This window comes from Pseudophryne corroboree, chromosome 7 (assembly GCF_028390025.1).
Source record: "Pseudophryne corroboree isolate aPseCor3 chromosome 7, aPseCor3.hap2, whole genome shotgun sequence".
Lineage (NCBI taxonomy): Eukaryota > Metazoa > Chordata > Amphibia > Anura > Myobatrachidae > Pseudophryne > Pseudophryne corroboree.
The window spans coordinates 366,964,032-366,980,721 of NC_086450.1; the positions used below are offsets into that span (position 1 = coordinate 366,964,032).

Here is a 16,690-nt window from a genome sequence, read left to right on the forward strand (position 1 = left end):
AATCTGTCTACCCACTCTGCAATGTGACATACCCGGGAGACAACAGACTGTACGGCGATCACGGTCCCGGTTGCAGAGTGCCCCGTCTGTTCTCCTAATAATAGAATCCCCTACCACCGCAATCTGGCAGGTTCAGGGCAAATTTAAGGAAAAATTACTTCACAGAAAGGGTAGTGGATAGAGGCTAAGACTGTAGAGCAATTTAAACATGCTTGGGATAATCATATGAATATCCTTACGAAGAATTAAGGTTCATAAAGGGTTGAGATTAACTAAAGGATAAAAAAATGGACAGACTAGATGGGCCAAGTGGTTCTTATCTGCCGTCAAATTCTATGTTACTTTTACACGGTACAAAGGGAGATAAAATTTTTGCCTGCAATTGCGCCCCCTGCTGACCTGGCTGAAATGCCATTCCCATATTTAACCCAAAATGGTCTGTGAGAAACAGGACTTGACCTGTGTTGGTACAATGACAACAAAATACTGAAAAGGCATGCGGCTATGATAATTTCAATGTTGGTCTCCCAATTTCTTTAGGGTGGGTTAGAGATGGGGGGCGGGGGGGGGGGGGGGTTCAATGTGTTCAGCCTTAATACTCCATCACTCCTCTACCCATGCTGTATATGCGTTCCGGTACCACTGTTACTCCAGCAGGGCTGGTTTCTTAAGCCCAATACAGTAGCCAAAAGGAGACTGTTTGACATGGGTGGAAAAACAGTTGAGTAGCCTTTATTGGGTTATCTGTGAGAACAGGTACATCGGTTGATGAGTAAGAGCACACGTCCGATTTAAAATGAGCCCTTAATGCCTTAGCTGTTCTCACACACATATACTTTACATTTGGGCTGCGAGCAGTGATTTGGTCCAGCAGACAGCCTGTAAAATGCTGCCAGCATTGCTTACCCACGTTTCATCTGAAATGTGGAGCAGCATCTTTTATTAATGTTACTTTTAGTGCTGTAACCATACTTTCTGGCCTCCATTTTTATGCAGACTCCTACACTTCGGGAGAAATCCATTTTGCTGGTGAAAATGATGACCTACATAGAGAAGCGCTTTCCGGAGGACCTTGAGTTAAATGCACAGTTTTTGGAGCTTGTTAATTACGTTTACAGGTACAGAGAGTAATAGAAATATGTAAAACTAATGTTTTGATCAGTCAACATAATACATAGTTTGCACTCTTATCTGTCATAATAAAATAAGTATATTTTTTATGAGAAAAATCTAGGTTTTGTATACTTCTGTTAAGTCTCCCTCATACAATGCTTAATTTCGGTAGTTTTGATTAGTGAACACCCTGTAAAGGATATGTGTGCTATGCATTAACTAGAGTTCTTTGGCTGGATGACTTGTGCTTTGCCCGTTACAGAGATGAGAACCTTTCTGGGAGTGAACTTACCGCCAAGCTGGAGCCGGCTTTCCTGTCGGGACTGCGCTGTGCGCAGCCCAACATCCGAGCAAAATTCTTTGAGGCCTTTGACACCTCCATGAAGCGTCGCGTGTATGATCGACTGCTCTACGTCACATGTTCGCAGAACTGGGAAGCGATGGGCAACCATTTCTGGATTAAGCAGTGTATTGAGGTACGCTATGTTACGCCTGTTCCCAGCGGCTGTATGTGAATTACTTGAACATCAGCCATCTTATTGAACTGGTGCTTTCATTGTTTCCACCCTTTGTGCGCTGTTTGCAAAGATGAGTTTTAAGACAGTCCTCAGACATAAGTAGATATGCTTATTTTTATATGTTCTTTTTAAAGTTATAGGTTTAGTTTTCATTCATTTTTTTGGTGTAGGTTGCGCAGCTTCCCTCTTGGTTCTGTTATTTGTAAATATGTTCCTATGAGAACACCAAAAATACCTTATACTATATAGTAAAAGGCTAATGATCACTTCTATGGGGGAATTCAAGTGTTTTGCACATCGGTAGCCACTAGATGGTGCCCGACAGAGCAACCAGGTGTTGCGCTGTTTGGGCACACACAGCCGCCGGTGCTGACATTACTGTTATGATGTTCTGTCAGTTAGACGGGCTGGTAACCATATTTTACTTATCCTAGTGTTTGTTTAATTTCAGCCCTGCCTATTTAACACTGGTTCATTCGACCTTTTCTTATGCTGTGGTATATGCCATGTTTCACAAAGATGTCGTCCTATTAACACTTTGAACTCTGTGACTTGTATTTGTGCAGCTCCTACTAGCCGTCTGTGAGAAGAACACTACAATTGGCACAAGCTGCCAGGGCTCCATGCTCCCATCTATCACTAATGTCATCAATCTAGCAGACAGTCACGAACGGGCAGCGTTTGCTATGGTAACGCACGTCAAGCAGGAACCAAGGGAGAGAGAAAACAGCGAATCCAAGGAAGAGGTAATATGTTTTTCAAGGAGGTCACATATCCTACCCCATCTCAACTTAAGCAAAGCAGTGAAACTATATATATATATATATATATATATATATATATATATACATATACACACACACACACACACACACACACACACACACACACACACACACACTTTATTTGGATTTTTTATGTGTTTAGGTTGTACTTTCAGTATTGTTTTTTAATGTATACTTTTAAATGCAAAGACTATTCAAACATGGAGTAATGCTGGTGATCCGGCCTTTACAAGCATTTTCCTCAGGCATCTCATCAGAATTTTTCCTGACAGTTCTTCCATTGTTCAAGTGTGAGAGAGATATTCTATCAAATTTCCAGTCTCTTAGGATACAGTAAATAAAAGGTACTCTGGAGTGAACCTTTAAGCCTCACATCTACCAAAGAGCTCGAGTCTATTTCACGTTAATATAGACTAGTCAGCCTTCATCTAACTTTTAACCTAAAACATCACCTGAGATATTATCTAGAGATCTTTGGGTTAAAGACAGAAAAGCTCTGTTTTAATCGCTCAGTGGCCGGAGCGGATTTCTTTATGGCGCGTAAGGTCACTAATGAATCGTCTCCCTGACTTCTGGACCAAAGTTTTATTTTATCGATGTTCATTATCAGTATTTTTAATGAACAGGTTTCAGGATGGAATAAAGACAACGTGGTACAAGAAAAATCTGTTGGAAGAACTATAGACAAATTGTTTTGGAGTTGTTTTTTTTTTTTTTTAACCTCGATCCTTATTTGTTTAAAATATGAAACTAGAGCCAAGTGTAATTAGCTGCTGTTGATGTGCTCAGAGTGGAAAATCTTTGCTTTACACTGATTTCTTGTCTGTGGTCCAAAAAACATATTTCATTAATGTCTTAATGATACCTATTTATAGTCCTGTCATATCTTTATTTTTGCCAAACCACTTTGAATCTCCTTGTTAACTGCAGTTCTTGTTGGTGTGCATGATACAGTTTCAATCAAAGTGGGCGTATAGCAATACATTGTGTTACATGTCAGGTATTACAATATGGAGGGCACAGCACTTTATAGAAATAAATATATATATATATATATATATATATATATATATATATATATACAGGTTGAGTATCCCATATCCAAATATTCCGAAATACGGAATATTCCGAAATACAGACTTTTTGGAGTGAGATAGTAAAACCTTTGTTTTTTGATGGCTCAATGAACACAAACTTTGTTTAATACACAAAGTTATTAAAAATATTGTATTAAATGACCTTCAGGCTGTGTGTATAAGGTGTATATGAAACATAAATGAATTGTGTGAATGTACAAACACTTTGTTTAATGCACAAAGTTATAAAAAATATTGGCTAAAATGACCTTCAGGCTGTGTGTATAAGGTGTATATGTAACATAAATGCATTCTGTGCTTAGACTTAGGTCCCATCACCTTGATATCTCATTATGGTATGCAATTATTCCAAAATACGGAAAAATCCCATATCCAAAATACCTCTGGTCCCAAGCATTTTGGATAAGGGATACTCAACCTGTGTATATATATTCTATATAAAGTGTGAAGACCTGTATGTGCGCTGTGTACAGTATTGGTATAACTGGGTACATGCGCTGGGCTACTTACAGGACTAGGATTCTCTTCCATAGTCAGAGAGATGAAGTAGTGACAGTGATTTGTGCTGATGTTCAGAGAGCATGTGCTTGTAACACAGAGGTGTAAGTAAGCCCTGCTTGGTACTAGTTGAAGATTTATTTTTCTGTAGATGTTCAGTAATACATCTAATTTGTCTTATACAGAGAACCTAATGTTCACATTATTATGATTATGTAATCTGCCCTTTTAATCTCTGTGCCAATAAATAATGCATCATTCACAGGGTTTGCTAGAACTATGCGAAACGCTGGCCAGTCTTTCAGGGATAATTGCAGGTATCAAATGGCTTTTTATATATACTCTTTCTTGTCTTTAGGACGTTGAAATTGATATTGAGCTTGCTCCAGGTGATCAAAGCACCAACCCCAAAACTAAAGAGCAATCTGAAAAAGACATTGGCAATCAGCTACACATGTTGACCAACAGACACGACAAATTCCTGGACTCGCTACGTGAGGTTAAGGTCCGTATCGCTCGACATTTGCTGCTTTATGTAGTGAACAGGGGAAGTATCACCATTTCTGCTCGGTGGTGGTTGATGCTGTATATGATGCTTTAGTAATACTTTAGTAGCGTACACCACTGATAACTGTTTCGTTCCTGTAGTTGTTGCCACCCTCACTGCTAAATCTCTTTTGCATTGTGGTTCTCTCCCCCTCCCCATATGCCCACTGCAGACGGGAGCCCTGTTAAGTGCCTTTGTCCAGTTGTGCCATATTTCAACTCCCTTGGCAGAGAAGATTTGGATCCAACTTTTCCCCAGATTGTGGAAAATACTTTCTGACCGCCAGCAGCATGTAAGTAATAATGTCTGTGTATGCAAGGCATTAATTTTGTTTGTTCCTTATCTGGCTTGTTTGGGGGACTCGGAGAATGAATATGTTATTGCTGCACATAAATTTATTTGTACTTGATGGTGCTCTCCCGTCATCTCTTTATGCATCGTGTTGAGAAACAGCATGAGGGGAATATCTGCTTCCACTAGGAGGCAGTATAGTGCAACAAACTGAAGGCACTTTCCCCTACTTTACTGCTCATACATTGCACCCATTTCAGCTTCAGTGCTAATGTAATGAGGTATGCAATTCTTATTTGTGTGCGTTTCCCCTCTCCTTTTTCCTTTCTTATATGGATTTTGCTATCTGACATTAACGTCTAGTTCTACCTTCTTGCTCTTTAACTCCTTGCTGAGGGATAGAATAATACATTTTATTGAGCAATTCTGGGCTACACAAAACCTTGGTGGGATCCACTTGCCCCGCAGAAGCGCTATATTGGTCAGAAGCGCTATATTGTTCATCCTGTCACTAAAACTACATAATATAGAAAACACAATAAAAAACTACAAAGAAAACCTATTAAATGTTACATATATACACAAGCCTCTACTAAAATCAGAATGTTGACATGGCTGTAATGATGGCTGTGAAAGATGTCAATGTGGACATTATATCAGCATTCTGAATGTCGGCATTTCATAACACACCTGTTTTGTAGATATACAGCTGTATTATAAGGCTGCTCTTTGTTTATTTTTGCTGCCCTGAAATTTATCCCAAAACATTACAAACAGCGCCATAACAGCGCTTTACTGTGCCCTGTGCCGGCCACGCCCCTGCAGCGCATGTCATCCATTGGAGGGGACAGGGCCGCTGGTAAGAGGAGGGCTGTACAGGCTTTGGTGTTCATGTCTGGAGTGTCCAAAGGCATTGCAGCAGCAATTCTGGAATCAGGCTGCTGTTCCAGGACCCCTGCTAGCCAGATGCAGGGACTATAGTGAGCAGCACTGGTGATGCCCACAGAGCCCTGTGCATCGGCACAGACCACACAACCCTAGTTATGGTCCTGAGTCCAAAATACAGAGCCCGAAGATTCTGTATCATGTCCCAGAGCAACGACAATAAGTCTGATATACAGTGAATACATGGCTGTAAGGTACAGGACCTGGAAAGGTTGCAGGAGAGTGCTTACAAGTCAATAAACCGAAGTGATTTAGAGGTTTGAAATCTGTTAACATTCACATACGGACTTTATCCGTTCCTATTATATATTCTTGGTGTTGGCCTCTTTCCCTCTGCACCCTTTCTCCCTATCTCTGTCCCTTCCCTCCACTGCCCAGGTTATTGGGAAGAACCTGTTACAATAATATGTATCCTCCCTGAAGTGAAATGAATTGGTTGGGAAGGATGGTGATAAAAGTAAGCAGAACTGACCATGAGAGTTAATAAATTGATGTATTACAGTAGGTATGGCTGCTTATCATTCACAAGGCATCCTCTAACACTCGCGAGTTATGTACTGATACAGGTGCTCAGGCGGGTCCCAGTTCGTTGGAGCTTACAATCATTGCTATTTTGTGTTGTTCCCAGGCATTGGCTGGGGAAATCAGTCCGTTCCTTTGCAGCGGAAGCCACCAGGTGCAGAGAGATTGTCAGCCGAGCGCCTTGAACTGTTTTGTAGAGGCCATGTCTCAGTGCGTGCCACCAATCCCCATCAGACCTTGTGTGCTGAAGTACTTGGGGAAGACGCACAATTTGTGGTTCCGCTCCACGCTTATGCTGGAGCATCAAGCGTTCGAGAAAGGCCTCAGTCTTCAGATCAAACCGAAGCAGACAAGCGAATTTTATGAACAAGAGAGTATCACCCCACCCCAGCAAGTAAGTGTCAGTCATTCTGCGTCAGCACTTTTGGAGAAGGTATTTCTGTAGATTTTGGCTCGCAGTCAGGAGGAAAGAAATAATTTTTTACAGCGCTGATAATGTTCCATGTTCTTTGTTTTTAGTGCCAAATGCTCTATGAAAGTGTATCCCCAGCCATTATAACTTGATTCGATTTTTCCCTCTGCTCGGTTATTTTTCAGCTCCTTTCTTGTGGACAGAGATTTTCAAATAATAAAAGCCAGACAAAAACTGCTGTTTAAATATAATTAATAATGAACAGCCCACAGTTGACACAGAATCTTAGCATAAGAATAATGTTAACTCTTAACGACCTTTCATGCAGGAATTGATGTCCACAAAACATGGGCCTAATATAACGTGTACTAGATACCTTGGTATGCGGTGTGGTGGGCAGCTGCCAGGCAGCAGGAGGTGGAGAAGTGATGAGACACTTGTCTGCAGAAGACCCTGGGGTTTCATCTTCAGTCTATACTGTCCTTTACCTGTATTGTCCTACATCATTTGTATTTGTGACAAGCTGGCAACAACCTGGCGCGTGCCATGATCACCTGTACGTGGACGGACTGGACGAGATCCAGCTATACAGCCTTTGTGCTGAGGTGCTGGGTGATTTCTGGATTACATTTGCTCTTTTTTATTGCAGTTTGGTGATCATTAACAGAAAATCACTGTATAATAACCAGATATTTTGGTAACTATCAGATTATGTCATCAGTTTTCCAACATTGCCATCAATAGCGCGGTAGTGTGGTCCGACTTAAAGAGAAAATAGAGTTATTTTGGTTGTTGACTAATTCTACTGCATGTTCCATTCTTAAGTCAAAATGTTGTTAGGATGTCCCTGTTCTCTGAGACAGAAGGAAGCAGAACTTGTGATACTGGCTTTGTGGTCTCCTAGGTAACACAGACTTGTGGTGACTGTGGATCCATACAGATGTGTCCTCATACATATAACCTCAATATGCCACGCAGCGTGAGATAGCCACGCCAGGTCCCGTGCATCTTCTTTTTTTTTTTTTTTTTGCCAAAACTGCGTCTTAGTGGCAAATTTGATATGACTAGGATGCAGCAGGAGACTCTGATGGTTTATTTGATATGACACTTCTGTATTGTGTGTGAGTCTGTATACAGAGTACTTGTATTGGAAAAAAGCAGCAGCTACTACATTGTAGCACATTGTAGCACTTCGTATACAGATTCAGAGACTCGGTCGCACACAGATATATACGTGTCACATATCAGATTAATCCGCACAGCGCCATGGTGCGTCCTAGTTACATCACATTGCGACTAAGATGCACTTTCACAAAAAAACAGACGACCGATACCAGCAGAGTCTCACAGGACCTGGTGCTCCGAGAGGGGCTGTTTGGTGTGACTGCAGCAATGATGTATGAGGACACATTTGTACAGGGGAAATGAGTGGATTAGGTTTAAAACAGCAATGTTTGAGCTTTGTGTCAATCCCTCTTTAGGCAGTGTCCGTGTGTGAAGCGTTAGAAGACTTTGCTTTTGTTAAGTGCTTGATTAGTAATCTTGTTTCTTTTTATATTTCAAATATGAACATTGTAATTTTGGAGATTAGTTGTCCTCCTAAGATTCTGAACTGCTATGTCTACAAATGTCTGTTTATATCTTGTGCAGGAGATCCTTGATTCTTTGGCAGAATTATATTCTCTCCTCCAAGAGGAAGACATGTGGGCTGGTTTGTGGCAGAAGCGCTGCAAGTTTCCAGAAACCGCAACCGCTATTGCATATGAGCAGCATGGCTTCTTTGAGCAGGTACCGTAACCAGGTCACTTGGATTGGATGATTTCATTAGATGTGTCCATGCATAAATGCGTAGAGATAAATGGCAAAGCCAAAGTCAAGTTCATGGTAGAGAACATGTATTGCGCACCTAGAGTTCTATGCATTAAGCCTTGGAGACAGATAAAGTATCAAGCGACTGGCATTTTTCAAATGCTGCCTGTAAAATGATGGTTAAAAGCTGATTGGCTAGTACTTTATCTCAGTCCACTTTATCTCTCGCCAAGGCTTAGTACATAGACCCCCAACTCTAGAGTGCAACAACCAGTAGTTGAAATGAGGAGAAGTACTTTCACATGTAATTAACATTCAAAACGCCATACTAATAAATTGACGAAGACAACAGAGTGGTCTGTTCTTTCATCACTGGAAGCAAGACATTGCTGTATCTGACTCCTTCTAGCTCTAGACTAGAGACACTTGCCAGTGGAAGTATCCTTCCATAGGTCGGCACTGGGAGGTACCGCCTTTGGTTACCCCTACTGTGGTCAGGAACCCAGGAGGCTTGAAGACTGCAGGGGCTGTTTCTTCTCCTTCCTCTCTACAGACCTTGTATTGGAAAATAACGAATCTGAGCACTAGACTTCTGCACCTGATTTCTGCTAAAGGAAGAATTCTGCCAGGTGCCAAACTGCATGTCCTGCTTCTTTCCCCTCCTTGTCTATTCCTGCAGCATCATTCACCATGCTGCACAGTATCCAGTGTCTGTTATCCGCTCACATCCCCTTCGGGAGACACGAAGAGCATGATCGGTGATTATGCGTTCCTTCCCTAGACCGCCTGGAAATGTAGCAAAGTTAGGTATATTGGCAGTGCTTATTTAGTCCACAGTCTACTGGATGTCACAATAACATGTCTTCCAGTGTTCTGTGCTGTGTAGTGTGGAAAATCCCAGTGGAAACAAACCCTTTTAGTACTACATCACAGATCGATTTCTGCATCGGCAGCCACACTACTAACTGGTTCCATTGTATAGGTCGACAATCAACAGGTCGACCCCATATTGTCTACAGGTGAAAGTGCTTAATGTTGACAGGTAGAAAATGTTGACATGGCAATTGTCGACACACAAGTGGTCGACACATGTTTTTGTGGGGGTTTTTTCCATGTTTTTCCAACAGTAGTGGAGCGAGACGCTTTGCCTGAAGTGTAGCAAGGCCGCTAGGGTACACATTTCCACTGATTGTGCTTAGATATGGTTAACTATACAAAATGATCCCCAAAATAACATAAAAAAGGTGTGTCATCCATTTTTGTGTTGATCATTGCCATGTCAACCTTTTGATTCTGTCGACCTTAATCACTGTCTACCTTTTACCTGTCAAACTAATGCATGTCAGCCATATGGGGTCGACCTAATGACTGTCTCTGTAGACAGTGTAGATCTTCTGTACCACACCCACAACCAACTGCAGAAGCCTCGGCTCTGAGCAATTGAACCTAGAGAGATTTCTGCAGCAGCAACTAAAACCAATCCAGTAAATGAGCTCTCTCCAGCAGTAGTGGGTGGCAGATGGTGGCTTAGGATTTGCCCGTTGAAATTAATTTTCCTATAACTTCCATGCTTCATCTTCCATTCTCTATCCAGTGCCCTGCATAGGGAATTCTCACAAGGTTGTTGCCCTTATTTTGCTTTTATGCTAGAGGGATAGCCTCCATTCTGTGTATTTCCACAATAAGTTATGTACGGTTTATTATTCAGTGGGTGATGGAACTAGAGCTTTGGAAAGTAGGACATTTAATGAACTGGGGACATATGCTGATCTGTTTTCAGGCATTAAGTTCCTTTAAAAGCTCAGAAGGACAGCTCTGAAATAGTTTTGAAAGACGCTGGTATCATCCAATCTGTCTTCCACGTGTCTGTAGATGTGTGAACATATTGATCCGTCTGTAGTTGCAGAATGTGCACGTACTGATCCCATAGACGTAGTTATTGATTCTTCTCAGCTTTTGTTCTTTTAGGCCCAAGAAACACACGAAAAAGCAATGGAAAAGGCCAAAAAAGAACATGAAAGGAACAATGCATCTCCAGCTGTTTTCCCCGAATATCAGTTATGGGAAGATCACTGGATTCGGTAAGTGTGAATTGTGGCAATACTTTCCCCATTTCTGAATAAAAATAAATAAATGTAAATCTATTAAAAGTTTCATTTTTTGTGACTGTTCAGTAAAATACACAGAAAAAAGGTATTCTGCATGGGGCTACATTTATTAAAACTTCTAAAAAGGAAAAGTGTAGCTGTTGCCTGTAGCAACCTATATAATTCTATCTGCCCTAATAGATAGCCTAATGCAGAGATTTTCAACCTTTTACAACTTGCGGCACACTGCAGAAGATTTCAATATTGCCAAGGCACATTCAAATATAATGGTGATGCATGGTGCAGTTGCGTGTCCTAGGATGTCATGTCGCAGCTTCTCCATAGGTAACGCCTGAGCCACATCTGAGTAAGCCAGAAGAGCCCAACACTGCCTGGGCCCAAAATTAGAACTGGCTCTGCAGCCATTAAACCCACCAGTATTGATCGTTCCATGGCCTCAGTTGCGGCAAAACACTGACGGGCCTGGCTCTGCTTCTATGGCGGCACACCTGGAGACTGCTCAGGGCACACTGGCACAGTGGTTGAAAAACACTGGCCTAATGGATTGTTGTGCCCAACACCTCCAACTTTACTTGTTAGTAGTTTTATAAATCTAATACATAGATGTTAATTCCTCTGTATGTTAACGGATGACATGCTGATAGCTATTCCGTTTGACAGCCAGCGGCACATTTTAATGACCCGTTGCAGAACATTATTTACCACCTTATGATCTTTATTTCTTACTATGATACCCACTTGACCAGAGCCCAGGGTAGTCTGTTTTTCCTGTGGCTCCTCTGTGCTACTTCTGAGAATAGAGCGGGAAAAGGGGAAGAGCAGAATGGTCAATCACAAGTCTTAGTCAAGACATTGCTGCTTGTGACTGGTCCTTCCACTTGTAAAGCTTTTTGCTGCCAGTTGGTTGACTAAATTATTCTTAATGACTGTTTCTTGTGTTTTTCATTGATGCCTCATTTTCGATTCTGCTCTGTCACTTTTGTAGATGCTCTAAAGAGCTGAACCAATGGGAGGCACTGACAGAATACGGCCAATCAAAAGGCCACATCAATCCATACCTCGTCCTTGAATGCTCTTGGCGTGTGTCTAATTGGACAGCTATGAAAGAAGCCCTCGTACAGGTCAGAATGCACTGGGTTCACATCGGCGGCTTATTTTGATATGTTCCCTCGCTCTTACTTACTATGTTTGCACAAAGTCAGCATTACAGCTCATTTCACTGAGGCAATAAATGCCTCTTTAGGGAATCTGTTTGATTTAGAACACAGCTGCGGTTTCTGGCAAGTAAGGCATATTGCAAATAAATGTTTTTGTTTTAATACTGTCATGTTTTGCTTCAGAGCAGGGATTATTAACATTTTCCGGCCTGGAACCCAGATTAGATCTGGCAGGCAGGTTTGCCATCAGTGGTTCGGCTTTGAATAAATCTATTGCTTTAGTAATTACTTGCCTGTTTGTCTGCAAATGCAGCATATGGTTTTCATTCTATAAAACTGGTGAACAGAAACTTCAGCATTTGCACATAATGTTAGTAAAATATTTATAATGACTTTTAAACCATAGTTTTAAGAATGGACAGATATTGGTAGACACCATAGATTTAATGGGGCGTCCTCAACCCAGGCTAGAGGTGTGTTATTAGAACAGCTTGTACATGGACATTGGGCGGCTCCCAATGAAGCACCAGCTGTGGGGGCGCCGCCCATTTAGAAAGAGGGCATTGTCTAAAAGTGAATACATTATTTTAAAGTAAGAGCAATAATTTGTCAGGACCCTTTTTTTTCTGCTGGATCTTCTTCTTTTTTTTTTTTTTTTTTTTTTTATTCATCCACAATTATTATTATTACCAGTTATTTATATAGCGCACACATATTCTGCAGCGCTTTACAGAGCATATTTTGGCCATTCACATCAGTCCCTGCCTCAGTGGAGCTTACAATCTATATTCCCTAGCACATTTATACACAAACACATTCATACTAGGGTTAATTTCTGTAAGAAGCCAATTAACCTACCAGTATATGTTTGGATTGTGGAAGGAAACCGGAGTACCCGGAGAAAACCCACGCAAGTACTGGTAGAATATACAAACTCCACATAGTTCGGGCCGTGGTGGGAATCGAACCCATGCTGTGAGGCAGTAATGCTAACCATTCCACCATCCGTACTTGCCCAGAATCACCTCCCTGTGTTTCTTTATCATCCACTAGGGGTCACTGGAGTACTCTTGGGATATGGACGGGCGGAGCCGAACAAAGGCACTGAATATTCAAATTTAGGACCCTCCCACCCCTCCATATCCCCGAGTACCTCAGTGTACTGTCTCAGTGTTTTTTCGGTGCTCACAGCACGAACATCGGCTTGTGGTATAGCCACACTTGGATTTTTATTTTTAAAACAGCGGTAACATCGGAGTCTCGGAAGTACTCCGCCTGCTATAACTAAAGATAGTCTTTTCAAAGGGCCAAGTTCCTTTGGGTACCAGGGTTAATGCAGAAACTTCGAGTGAGAAGGGTGCATTACACCAGCACTTATATAGTGCGGGGGTTTTGGGCAACATACATTGCTAAAAACCAGTGAGTCAAGGCCTCCATTTGTTTTTTTAGAAAATATTAGTGGACTTTGACCACTATTTAATCGTTTCAAAATAACGCGATCCGCCATTGGCAAATGCGTCTGTGTTAAACATTTTAAAGACCCAGGATACATTTGGGTCATTAGTCTCTAGGTATGGAAACTATGAGATCACTGTTAAAAGAAGCTGCAGAGTATATCTGTAAAGCCTCTACTAACGCCTGTTTTTCATCGTAGCTAGTTCAGCACGACTAGGACAGAGCTTGTTTGGTCCTAAATTTGATATTCAGCCATTACCGCATCCAGTATCAAAACGGAATACTGGTACCGGCGTTTAATCCCTTTAGACTTCCGTTTTTCAAAGGCGGGTGTACAAAACAGTCACGCCTTGTAACGTCAGGACGCTACAGTCAGCAAGCCAGTGGTTTGATGACCTCTTTTCCAATTGTGGAAGCGCGTCTTTACATGTTACTTTGAGGGGTTTCCAGACTTCAATTCATGGATGTCTCAGCTATTTACAGATTAAAGGACAATACTGGCTCTGTCGACCGGTTTGGCAGGTTGCCATTTAGTCTCTGCTGGGTTTCAGCTGTCTTTATAATCCAAGCAGTAGTATACCAACAGAGTCAGGGTTACATATTCCCTCTGTTTGAGCAAAACCAGACGGCTCTGTCGCAATCTCAATCAGCAGGTCACTTACTGCAGTGGGAAAATGAATTTTCTGCGGTTAGTATTTGTTTATTGGAGCACAAAGTGGCATAATGGCACTTGATCTTCACAATGCGTATTTACCCATTCCGGTTTGATCTTCACGGGTTCTAGCGTTTGCAAATCGCCACAACCATTATCCATTTCGGGTCTACCGTTGCTTATCGCCTCGGGTATTTACCAAAGTTATGTTGGGGATGATAGCTCATCTCACATAAGAACTCTGTCTCAACAGAGTTTCTCTACCTTAGATGATCTGCTCATAAGAACTCTGTCTCAACAAAGTTCCTCTAACTTGCGCTACTAAGGTATACTGCGGTAGCAGATCAAGTTCGAAAACAATCGCATCTAATTCCGTCTAAACGATGTCAATTCCTAGGTAAGATTATAAATCAAAGACTTTTACCTACTACACCAGCAATAACAAATGTACGTCTAGTAATTAGTGCAAAACACGCACACTAGCGGTACATTGGTGTATTCACCTATTAAGAATAAAGATGTGTTTTCAATTTAGTTCGCCACCCTTCACTCGCGTTTCCCACAGAGGGAAAAGGGTGCATATACTCTGGACGACAGTCGCAGAGGGTCAGGATTTGTAGTTAAAATCAGCAACAAAGGTTCTAAAACACGACAGATTGCTGTCGATAAAGGTCCTAGAACTCTGTGCATTTTACAATGCAATACATGATTCGCTTTCAGTCTGACCAGGTATATACTCTGGTTTCTCTTCAGAACGAATAAATCTTTTGCCTTTTACTAAAGATTTCTGTGGAGAGGAATAACCATGAGTTTCAGGTAAATGTTTGATGCCTGTCTCACGCTGGCCTTAAGCAGTCAAACAAGGCAACGGCAGTTGCATACACAACAACCAGTGAGAACCAAGAAGCCGCATGGTAATGCGGCATGTGACTCAAATCCTCAATGGCTTAGAACACCATTATGTGAAAATGTCACATTACGTGAGTGGACATCTGTTAGACAGAGGATCTCACCCGTCAGGATTTGGATCCTGAAAACTGGACATTAAATCCAGAGGTGTTTCATATGTGAGTCCACAGAAGGGGGTTACCCTCAAGTATACATGATGGCATCTCGCCACAATTACAAAAGCTCAGTATGTGTACAAAACAGATCACAAAGGCAGTGGCGGTGGAGTCGCTCACATTCATGTGGTCATTCAGCATCGTGTATCTGGCTCCACCAGTTTCCGCTGCTCTCTCCGTTGTCAAAACGGCTCATAAGACAGTTTGTCACAGTCATACTGGTGGTAGCTCATGGGTTTCGGAGAAGTTTGCTTCTCGAATTTTCAAGGAATACTTGCACACGATCTTGGCCCGCTCATAATACGTACAACCTGTTACATCAGGGAACGTTAGTTTACCCATAGTTACCTATGTACCTATTATCTATGTACCGCAGCTGCGGTTGACGGGGTGAGGGTGCAAACGCCCTCTTAAGAAATTGAGCATTACAGTATCGGTTATACTAACCATGTTACGAAATAGTAAGCCGTTTAAGGCAGCTCATTTTTACAAAATTTCGTGTGCTTACATAGGTTGTAAACCTCGGAAGTTTCCAACATCATCCTTCAAGTAACCCGTATTCTGTTAAACGGGGTGGGATGGAAAACTGCGTTGATCTGCACGAAGAGTGCAGGTATCTGTGTGATAAACTTATTGTCAAAGACGTTTGCCTCTATTGGCGTCTGTACACATCTTTCTACAAGGTGTCATCAAAGTTCACACTCTATTTATCCCACCTACAGCGCCAGGCGACTTGAAGTTGGGTTCAGATTTCTTACAGTTTTCATATTTTGAACCCTTTCAACAAATGGGAATTAAGTTTCTCACTTTGGAAAACAATTTTCTTATAGCCTTGGCTTCGGCAAGGGTTTTGTTTTCATATTTGGGTGCCTTGTATTCCAAGCCACCGTATTTGAGTTTTCTCATGACAAAGCAGATCTTCGGACGAATCACGCTTTCGTATTCTTCACATCAATATACCAATAGGGGTTTCCTGTGTGGACAGCACATTCTAGAATTCTGAATGTGGTACACGCATTACGCGTTTATATATGTCCCGAACGTCAACAGTACGTGATATGAATACGTTGTTTGTTCTCTATGATACTGCCAACTGGGGTTAGCCAGTTTCTTAGCAGACATTATCCAGTTGGGTAATAATAATGACTACAAGTCAGGTTTACTTTAAGGCTAAGTTACAATCGCCTGCGTCAGTAATAGCTCATCCCACAGGTCTGTGGGAATGTCAGACCCAGTGGGTCGTGGAGTGTCTAAAACGCGGCTATATAGCCTTCATGTGCACCATGTTTGTGCACGTTTACACGTTATAAATGGTGGCGCCATCAGCATCTAGCTTTGGGCTGCCTACTGTTACAAGTATCAAACAGCTCTCCCGCCCACGAGGGAAGCTTTGGTACGTCCCAAGAGTACTCCAGTGACCCCTAGTGGATGATAAAGAAAATAGGATTTTGGTACTTACCAGGTAAATCCTTTTCTTTGAATCCATAGGGGGCACTGGACGCCCACCCAGAGCAGTTTTACCTGGGTTGTTTTAAGCTCAAGGGAGCTTAGGGTAACAAGTTTTACTTGATTGATATTAAGCTCAGAGGAGCTTATGGTAACACATTTTCACCGATTGGTTCAAATTATAAAGTTCTATCGGTTATGGTGTCAACTGTTTAGTTGACAGTAAGGTTATGGGTCAACATTGTTGTTGTCCGTTATGTTATAGGTATTC

The 16,690-nt window shown here is 41.7% G+C and overlaps 1 protein-coding gene and 1 non-coding gene across 3 annotated transcripts in view; both read left to right on the forward strand.

Annotated features, from left to right (window-relative positions):
* Window positions 1-16,690, forward strand: part of TRRAP (transformation/transcription domain associated protein) — a 212,749-nt gene that overhangs the window by 96,673 nt on the left and 99,386 nt on the right. For both annotated transcript variants that reach the window (XM_063934508.1, XM_063934509.1), the window contains 9 exons: window positions 997-1,118; window positions 1,376-1,589; window positions 2,198-2,377; window positions 4,370-4,516; window positions 4,731-4,850; window positions 6,423-6,710; window positions 8,379-8,516; window positions 10,506-10,618; window positions 11,631-11,766. In XM_063934508.1, the coding sequence (XP_063790578.1) occupies window positions 997-1,118; window positions 1,376-1,589; window positions 2,198-2,377; window positions 4,370-4,516; window positions 4,731-4,850; window positions 6,423-6,710; window positions 8,379-8,516; window positions 10,506-10,618; window positions 11,631-11,766 (1,458 nt within the window). The remainder of the gene's footprint in view (window positions 1-996; window positions 1,119-1,375; window positions 1,590-2,197; window positions 2,378-4,369; window positions 4,517-4,730; window positions 4,851-6,422; window positions 6,711-8,378; window positions 8,517-10,505; window positions 10,619-11,630; window positions 11,767-16,690) is intronic.
* On the forward strand, window positions 14,643-14,757 carry LOC134946865 (U5 spliceosomal RNA). The gene has a single exon (XR_010182443.1). It is a non-coding gene; the product is annotated as a U5 spliceosomal RNA (small nuclear RNA).